This window comes from Sorex araneus, chromosome 4, assembly GCF_027595985.1.
Source record: "Sorex araneus isolate mSorAra2 chromosome 4, mSorAra2.pri, whole genome shotgun sequence".
Taxonomy (NCBI): domain Eukaryota; kingdom Metazoa; phylum Chordata; class Mammalia; order Eulipotyphla; family Soricidae; genus Sorex; species Sorex araneus.
The window spans coordinates 47,832,650-47,842,577 of record NC_073305.1 but is presented as its reverse complement, the minus strand read 5'-3'; the positions used below and the strand labels follow the sequence as shown (position 1 = coordinate 47,842,577).

The window sequence follows — 9,928 nt, the reverse complement described above, 5'->3', positions numbered from 1 at the left end:
AAAAAAAAAAGAAAAAAGATAAGGAGATAAGTATGACCACCTTGGACAGTGAGAGAGTCACCAGAAGTAGGGATGAGAGTAGGGATGACGATATCAGAGGAAGTTTTACTGTTGCCATTCTTGGAGGAGAGATGTTTTGGTGGAAAAATTGTGGAGACAAAGTTGAAGAGCTGGAATTCCTGTTTTCCTTCCCTCTCATCACCCTTCCCCTCTCCCTCCATTACCTTCCCTTTCCTCCTTTCCTTCCTTCTCTTTTGCTTTTGGGCCACCCTCAATTGTGCTTAGGGCTTTTTTTCCTGGTTCTGCACTAAGGGATCATTCCTGGTGGTACTCAGAGGACCATATGAGTACTGTATGCAGGGCAAGTGCCTTACCTCCTGTGCTCTGGCTTCAGACCCTGAAATTCCCATTTTCTATTCATCCTCAGGGTCAGCACCAGTTGATCAGCATGCCCAGTCTCACCCATCAAGGCTAACATCCTGGTTTTTCTTGCTTCTGTTTTTGGACCACACTTAGCAGTATTCATTGTTTACTTCTGTCTCAATGCTCAGTGATAACCGCTGGCAGGGCTTGGGGAACCATACATGGTCCTGGGAATCATACCCTGGTTAGCTGTGTACCAGGGGAGTGTCCTACCCACCGTACTAAATCTCCGGCCTGGCATCCTGTTTTCTATCTGGGCTGTGTTAGACTGTTCCTATAGAGTTAGTCAAGTGTTGGTGTAGAGTTGCCCAGAGTCTTCAGGGAGCTGCATCCCACTCTGATTCCTTCCAGGTGAGAAGAAAAGAATGAATTTGAGATTAGAACTGGGGGTAATGGGTTAGGTTTGAACTTCAGGTTTCTGTTCTGGTGAAGAAAATACGTGCAAGGGGTAAATGGTTATTGTCAGTACAGAATGGGCTGCGGACACCTAGGTGAAAACCTCTCAGGAGCTTTACCCAGGGAGAGTTAGTAGCACCGTGACCTAAGTTCTCAGGTTCCCATCAGCTGGGGGAGACCATGTAATATACCAGACCAGGTTGACCTTTACTGAGAACACCAGATGCAGTATTCGCCCTTCATGCCAGCCTTCAGTGGTTGATGACCTCAATGTGAAACTGCAAATGAGTGGCTGTAACTACACATTGACCCCGAAGAAGAGAACAAGTCTGGCAGTTTTGGCATTGCCAATGGTACTTGATGGTGTAGATGGCATTGAGCACCTGACAGTATCGCCAACGGACGCGCCACATACGGATCAAAGATTGGAGTTTGATCACTGCCCTTTCTCTTCTCGCGTAGGCAATCAGGGCTTCCTTCTTCTTACTCTGCTTTATCTTCTCCAGTTGTGTCCTCCACCAGCACTGAATAATCCATGCGCTGAGGGCTGCGTGCAGCAGTGTCCGTCGCACCAAAAGGCCACGCCACCAGGCCTGGATCTTAACTGCCGCATTTGATGCAGTTAATTTCTGTTTTGGATGCTTCAGTGAAGGTTTCTAGGCAGAGATGAGAGAGCAATTACCCAGTGGACTTCCTCACCTGAGCTACCAGAAAGCTGTTGTAGGTGCCCTGACTTTTTTTTGTGTGTGTTTGGGGGGAGGGGGCACACCCCATCTGTGCTCAGGGCTCACTCCTGGCTCTACACCCAGGTATCATGGATCACTCCTGGTGGGCTCAGGGGAGTTTATGGAGTGCAGGACCTGGGTCATTCATGTGCAAACACTTTACCTACTATAGTATCACTCCAGCCCCAGTTGTAGGTGCCTAGAATCTTTCACAGTTCTCCCTTCTTTGAGTTAGCATGAGACTGACTGAGAGCCTGAGACCTGGAGGCTCTGGCTGGTGAGGCCTCCTCACTTTTTCCTATGTCAACACTCCATTTTCTCACCCCTGCAGGTGCATCAATCAAGGAAGAACTCATTAGTAATTAGCTGGGTGCATTCAGGAATCCGTGAGAGATTTTAAAAATCATGTTCCAGTGACAGTGCTTATTAGGAGGTCTGCGAGGTTTGGCTTAATAATGCTTTCCCAGGGCTTCAGGGAGATAGTACAGGGGTTAAGGTTCTTGCTTTGCTTGTGGCCAACCCTGATTCGATTCGAAGCACCACCAGGACCCACCCTTGAACACAGGCAGGCATGGTCTAAATTGCCCCTTCCAGGACGGAGCAATAGTAGGTAGGGCATTTACCTCGCACACAGTAGATTTGTTCTCCAACACCCCAGCTAGTCCCCTGAGCTCTGCCAGGAGTGATTTTTGGCAGGAAATGTATTTAAGGGCTGGAGCAATAGTACAGTGAGTAAGTTGCTTACCTCACAAGCTCCGATCTGGTTTTAATCCCCAGAATACCATATGCTTCTCTGATCCCACCAGGAGTGATTCCTGAGTGCAGAGCCAGGAGTAGCCCCTGAGCACCACAGGGTTTGGCCCACAAACAAACAAACAAACAAAAAACTCCACTCTACTCCTTCCAAATAATAGGATTTCTTCATTTTCTCTGTTCATTCTACTCCCAAACCACCATTGGTTGATTTCTTTCTGCCCTAACTGATGCAAGTTTCAATACCTTATTATAAGTTTTAATACCTCTGTCACATATTCCGTTCCCATTCTTTCTCTACAGAGTGAACACTTTACTTTATTTGGGGAGGCAGGGCTTATTGTGTCATACCTGGCTGTGCTCAGGATCACTCCTGGTGCTGGTTGAGGATATGACTCTGGGGACTGAAACTGGGTTAGATGCATGCAAAGCAAGTACCTTGACACCTGTACTGTCTTTCCAGCTTGAGCACTTCATTTTTTTTGTTGTTTATTTTGTTTTGGGGCCAGACCCAGCAGTACTCAGATCTTACTCCTGATTCCTGCTCAGGGATCACTCCTGAAGAATCAGGGCACCATGGGAGGTGCCAGGTTGCCATATGGCCAATCCTGGGTTGACCGCATGCAAGGCAAGTGCCTAACCACTGTGCTATTACCCTGATTTCCAGCATTCTGCTAGTTAGCTAACAATTTTTACATACTCACCAGTCATTTCTTTTCTTTCCCCCCCCCGCCACTTTTTTAGGGTGAGGGATAGAACCCAAGGTGTCACAAATGCGAAATGTGCTGTATTGCTGAGCTACATATTTGCCCAACGTGCCCTCTCCTCCCATATTTCTTGATGACTTTTATTCTTTGCCTTCATGCTTCATTTCATCATTGAGATACAGACTCAGAACCCATGAAGGCAAAGGAAAATAAGCCAAAATTAAATTGTTATTAGATTGTTTAGACTATAAATCCACAAAAGGCACAACCCCCTACCCTCAGGACTAGACATAAATGTTCTGTATATCTCAACTCCATGAAGATTTATCTATTATTATCATTTTTTAAATGTTGGAGTACTGTTATTTATTCAGCCATTGGTTAAGATGACTGAATTGGGCATGAACTCCACATTACTTTCTTTTATTCAGAATGTTAATTTAATTTAATTTTATTTATTATTATTATTTTTTAATCACTGTGAGATAGTTACAAAGCTTTCCTGTTTGAGTTTCAGTTGTACAATGATCGATCACCCAACACTTCACCAGTGCACATCTTCCACCACCAAGGTCCCTGTATCTCCCCTCCTCCCCACACCTCTATGGCAGAAATCTCCCCCATACTCTTTTTTGTATTGCTTTTTATGAATAGCATAAGATGTTGCACAACTGTGAGAGTGGCCATGTGCTCCTGGAACTCCAAAATTCCAGATAATTAGGGTCTGGAGAAATCTTTGCAGCGAGCTGCTTGGTTCAGAGATTCTTTTGTGTGTCTCTGAATCATGGCCATTAAGGAGCTTAAGTAGCAGCTGGAGGCAGTTTGTGGGCGTGACCCCCAGGGTCCCATGGGAACAGGGGAAGAGAGGGACTGGTCCATCCCGTCCCTTGAGGCCTGGAGTTTGCCATCACGGAACTCGCATACCCGCACTTCTCATTGGGTTCTGGAAGTTGGTAGCCACCGGGTATTTTAGGGGGCATCCATGAAGATTTAACCCACCTTGTTCTTGTTAATAATTGGGGCTGCTTAATGATTACTTCTTTTTTCTGTGGCATATTGTGCTTGGATTTCTGATTGAGTACAACCAAAATTATATGATCCTCTGTCTGTCATCAGGATTAAATAGAAAATGAATGGTGAGTAAAGACTACTATTTCTTTATTTCTGTACCAGATTCTCACTGCCTCTGCATCTGGTCCTCTCTTTTCCCACTCCTGCTTGGCCTAGTGGGTCAGGCCATATCTCTTACACATAATTTAACTCTCATGACTATAGCTAGATGACTCGGTCTCTTTACTTCCAAAGGTCTGGCATGAGTACTATGAAAGTGAGGGTTATGAGTTCATAACTGCATTATGACATATGGGTTAGGACATCTGTCACACAGTTGAGACTTCTTCAGAATTAGCTCCAGGAGAACTTGTCTTGTCTGTTCAATATCCTTTCTCTCAGAGATATACTAGAACTTGGTGTGCAAAGCTAGGACATTTGAGTGCCATTTCATGCCAGGTCTCTCCTTCACTGAGGCCCATACATAACATATCTATAAGTCTTCTGGATAACAACAGAAATCATAGCAGTTCATCTCTAATAGAATTCTCTGGTATTTTCTCAGTCTTGCTCTTCCTACCTTTTCTTGAACCACATTTTCAGTATCTCAATACCACAGAAATTGAGAGCAGGGAGCAGAGCAGTAATACAGTGGGTAGGGCATTTGCCTTACACGTGGCTGACCAGGGTTTGATCCCCAGCATCACATATAGTTCCTCAAGGATTGTCTGGAATAATACCTGAGTGCTGAACCAGGAGTAACCCCTGAGAATCACTGGGTGTGACTCCCCCCCAAAAAAAAAGAGCGATCAGATGAATCTAAAAAGCAGGACATAAATATAGAAACTTAAATAAATTAAATTTTAAAAAGTTGGTGAGAAAGTTGTTTTTTGGGGAACCTAGTGTGATAAGGACATGTCTTGAATATAAGAGGCCTGGATTTGATTCCAAGACACCACAAAACAAAGTCACCAGTATGAAACATTCTGTGAGCTGGGATGATCAAGAAAAAAAAAAAAGTCGAATAAGAAAGGGAAAATAATCAAGAGTGATTTAAATATATGCAGGAGAATTTTTGGTAACACACTTGAAAATTAAATGAAACGTTACCTAAGAAAATTTACTGGAGCTGGAGAGATAGTACAGCAGGTAGGGTGTTTGCCTTACATGCAGCTGACCCAGATTCAGTCCTTGGCACCTCATATGGTCCCCTGAGTCCTTTCAGGAGTGCAGTGATTCCTGTGTGTAGAGCCAGGAGTGCCACGGGTTGTGTCTCAAAAGACAAGAAAATAAAAAAGAAAAAAAGGAAAACGTGATTGAATACATAAAAACTGATAATAGAGAAGGCTACTAAAATATAATCACTGAATAAGACACCAAAACCAGAGACTCACAAATGAATCTCAGAAAAGAGCAGCATCCCGAAAGAGCAGCCTCTGCTCCACCTGCCCCCTAAAAACCCTGGCGACTGCCAACTTCCACAACCCAATGAGAAGTGCAGGTATGTGGGTCCAGTGACCGCAAACTTCAGACCTCAAGGGAAAGGGGTGGGCGGGTCCTTCTCATGCCCCCCCCAAACTGCCTCCTGCTGCTACTTAAGCTCCTTAATGGCCATGATCCAGAGACACACAAAAGAATCTCCAAATTGAGCAGCTCACTATAGAGATGTCTCCGGACTTCACCAGCATGCCTCAGCAGGAGGAAGCGTTGTCCCTCCACCTGCCCCCTAAGATCCCTGGCGGCCGCCAACTTCCAGAACCCAATGAGAGTGCAAATACAAGGGTTCAGTGGTGGAAAACTCCAGACCTCAAGGGATAGGGGATGGGCTGGTCCTTCTCATCTCCCCATCCCCATGGGACCCTGGAGGCCACACCCACAAACTGCGTCCAGCTGCTACTAAAGCTCCTTAATGACCATGATCCAGAGACACACAAAAGAATCTCCAACCAAGCAGCTCGCTGCAGATTTCTCCAGACACGAATTATCTAAAATTTTAGGGGCCGGAGCGATAGCACAGCGGGTAGGACGTTTGCCTTGCATGCAGCCGACCAGGGTTAGATCCCCGGCATCCCATATGGTCCCCCAAGCACCGCCAGGAGTAATTCCTGAGTGCAAAGCCAGGAGTAACCCCTGAGTATCGCTGGGTGTGACCCAAAAAGCAAAAAAAAATAATTTTAGAATTCCAGAAGAGTGCGGCTGGGGTATCTTATACTATTCATAATAGGCAATACAAAAGAGTATGGGGGAGATTCTCTGCCATGGAGTCAGGGGAAGGGGTGGGATGGGGGGGATACTGGGGACCTTGGTGGTGGGAGATGTGCACTGGTGGAGGGTTGGGCGATCGATCATTGTATGACTGAAACTCAAACAGGAAAACTTTGTAACTGTATCTTACAGTGATTAAATAATAATAATAATAATAATAATAAATAGTAAAATAAAATTAACATTCTGAATAAAAAAATTAATGTGGAATTCATGCCCAATTCAATCAACTTAATCAATGGCTGAATAAATAGTACTCCTAAATTATAAAATAAAAAACTTGTGTGAAGGAGGCTGGGGAGATTGTACAGTGGTAGGGCATTTGCTTTGCATGTAGTCAGAGAGGTTCTGGATCCCAATATAATCCCTGCAGGCTCAACAGGATTGATCCCTGAGCACAGAGCCACAAGCAAGTCCTGAGAATACATAGGTTTGACCCCAAAGCCGAAACAAAAGTTGTGTCATATGATCAGGCATGAGCAAAAAGAATATGTATATCCAAAAACCAACTAGAAATCCTGAAAATTACATACACATTGAATTAAATTTTAAGACTGTTAAAAGTATTTTTGGGGGTCAGAGAGACAACACAGCAAGTCAGGCACTTGGCTTGCATGCAGCTTGTCTGGGTTCAATCCTCTCCCCAGATGGTCCCCCAGTCTCTGACAGGCATGGTCCCTCAGCCCACAGAGCCAGGAATAAGCCCTTGCACCACCAGGTATGGCCCCCAAATAAAAACAAACAAAAACATTTTTGGATTTATTGAGATAATGTTGGTTTAGAGCATGGAAACTTTATTTTTTGGGGGACACTGTGTTACACCCCCTACCAAAGTGTTACTCTTCTTCAACACTGTCCAGAGAAAGTATATTGTCTTTATGATACTAAGTTCCTTCTCATAACATGATTGTCTCTCAGGAATTTAAGAAAAAAAATCTATTTGAGGCACCATTATTTATAGCACTGTTAATGATAGGTTCATGTGTAAAGTGTTCCAACACCACACCTTCCACTAGTGTCCACTTCCCTCCACTATTTTCCTAGTGCTCCTGAGCCCCCTACTCCCATCCTCTTATCAACCAATGTATGCTTAGCTTTCATTTTCTGTTGCCTTTGGCCATTTATTGTTCTCTTCTATATACACTTTGTTTTGGGGCCCTTAGGATACACTCCAAGATGTGGAGCACCCTCTCTTTCTCCAGAGAGACCACTTATATCTACTACTGTCTTAGTGTTCCCCTCCCTGTCCTATTCCACATGCTTTGTACAGTGATGGCAATGATTTGATGAAAAGGTAGATAATGACTTAGGAATAATGTTTTTTTTTTAATTTTATTTTTTCCTTTTTGGGTCACACCTGGCGATGCACAGGGGTTACTCCTGGCTTTGCACTCAGGAATTACTCCTGGTGATGCTTGGGGACCAGATGGGATGCTGGGAATCGAACCCAGGTTGGCTGTGTGCAAGGCAAACACCCTCCCTGCTGTGGTATTGCTCCAGCCCCAGGAATAATGCTCTAAGTTGGCATCACTGTTATGACAAGAGGTGATATTGATCAAGAGAAAAGCACAAGAAATGGAAGGGGTGTTACTTAGTGGAGCAAAGAATTCATTTGAGTTTAAGAATATTGTCAAGCATGGTTCACACTAGAATGAAGTGGAGGATAAGATGATCGACAGATCGACAGATGGGGGCCCAGTCTGAAGCCATTTTTCCAGCTAAAGTGTGGTGGCATCATTTGAGGTCAAGCTGATAAGGAGGAGAATTGCCCATATGAAGAGAAAAGAAAGAATGTGATTTTTTTTAGGTCTAAAAGCACTCTTACTTCAACAAATGGGACTACATTAAACTAAAAAGCTTCTGCACCGCAAGAGATACAGTGACCAGAATACAAAGACTATCCACAGAATGGGAAAGGATATTTACACAATACCCATCAGATAAGGGGTTGATATCAATGGTATATAAAGCACTGGTTGAACTTTACAAGAAGAAAACATCCAACCCCATCAAAAAATGGGGCGAAGAAATGAACAGAAACTTTACCAAGGAAGAAATACGAATGGCCAAAAGGCACATGAAAAAGTGCTCTGCATCACTAATCATCAGAGAGATGCAGATCAAAACAACTTTGAGATACCACCTCACACCACAGAGACTAGCACACATCCAAAAGAACAAAAGCAACCGCTGTTGGAGAGGATGTGGGGAGAAAGGGACCCTTCTTCACTGCTGGTGGGAATGCCGACTGGTTCAGCCCTTCTGGAAAACAATTTGGACGACTCTCAAAAAATTAGATATTGAATTCCCATTTGACCCAGCAATACCACTGCTGGGAATATATCCCAGAGAGGCAAAAAAGTACAATCGAAACAACATCTGCACATGTATGTTCATCGCAGCACTGTTTACAATAGCCAGAATCTGGAAAAAACCCGAATGCCCCAGAACGGATGACTGGTTGAGGAAACTTTGGTACATCTATACAATGGAATACTATGCAGCTGTTAGAAAAAAGGAGGTCAAGAATTTTGTAGTCAAGTGGATGGGCATGAAAAGTTTCATGCTGAGTGAAATGAGTCAGAAAGAGAGAGACAGACATAGAAAGATTGCACTCATCTATGGTATATAGAATAACAGAGTGGGAGACTAACACCCAAGAACTGTAGAAATAAGTACCAGGAGGTTGACTCCATGGCTTCGAGGCTGGCCTCACGTTCCGGGGAAAGGTCAACTCAGAGAAGTGATCACCAACTACATTGTAGTCGAAGGCCATGTGGGGGAAGGGAGTTGCGGGCTGAATGAGGGCTAGAGACTGAGCACAGCGGCCACTCAACACCTTTATTGCAAACCACAACAGCTAATTAGAGAGAGAAAACAGAAGGGAATGCCTTGCCACAGTGGCAGGGTGGGGTGGGGGGGAGATGGGATTGGGGAGGGTGGGAGGGACACTGGGTTTACGGGTGGTGGAGAATGGGCACTGGTGAAGGGATGGGTTCCAAACTTTGTATGAGGGAAGTATAAGCACAAAAGTGTATAAATCTGTAACTGTACCCTCACGGTGATTCTCTAATTAAAAATAAATAAATTTAAAAAAAAATAAAAAAAAAATAAAAGCACTCTTACAGAGAAGTATCTTGAGAAGAGTGTATACAGTCCTGAATACAAATGAAATGGTGATTTGTTTTTATTTAAGGAAGTTCAGTACTCCTGGTGTAGGATGCAGAACTGAATTAATCTAAAGGTGGAAAGAGTGGACCAACGGTGATAAAATTCTAAGAGAATGATCAACGAATGACTTGACATGACTTGCACACCAGGACTGAGAGCATGATGGGCTGATGGGTGGTAAAAATCTTAGCAAGTCACTCATGTAACATCCTCATAGAACTAAACAAACCTTTGGACCAGTGCTTAAGAAACAATGGCTCTAGGGGCTGGAGTGACAGTACAGCAAGTAAGAAGTTTGCTTTGCATGCAGCTGACCAGTGTTTGGTCCTTAGTTCTTTTTTTTTTCTTTTTTTTCTTTTTGGGTCACACCCAGTGATGCACAGGGGTTACTCCTGGCTCTGCACTCAGGAATTACCCCTGGCGGTGCTCAGGGGACCA

At 44.1% G+C, this 9,928-nt stretch overlaps 1 protein-coding gene across 1 annotated transcript; it reads right to left on the bottom strand.

Moving 5' to 3' along the window:
• LOC101553542 (IQ domain-containing protein F2) lies at positions 1–2,967 on the bottom strand. Its single transcript, XM_055136672.1, has 2 exons — positions 2,953–2,967; positions 1–1,475 (listed from the first exon to the last, which is right to left on the bottom strand). The coding sequence occupies exons 1-2, from the start codon at positions 2,965–2,967 to the stop codon at positions 1,071–1,073; spliced, it is 420 nt and encodes a 139-aa protein (XP_054992647.1). The 3' UTR covers positions 1–1,070.
• Between the last annotated feature and the right edge of the window lie 6,961 nt (positions 2,968–9,928).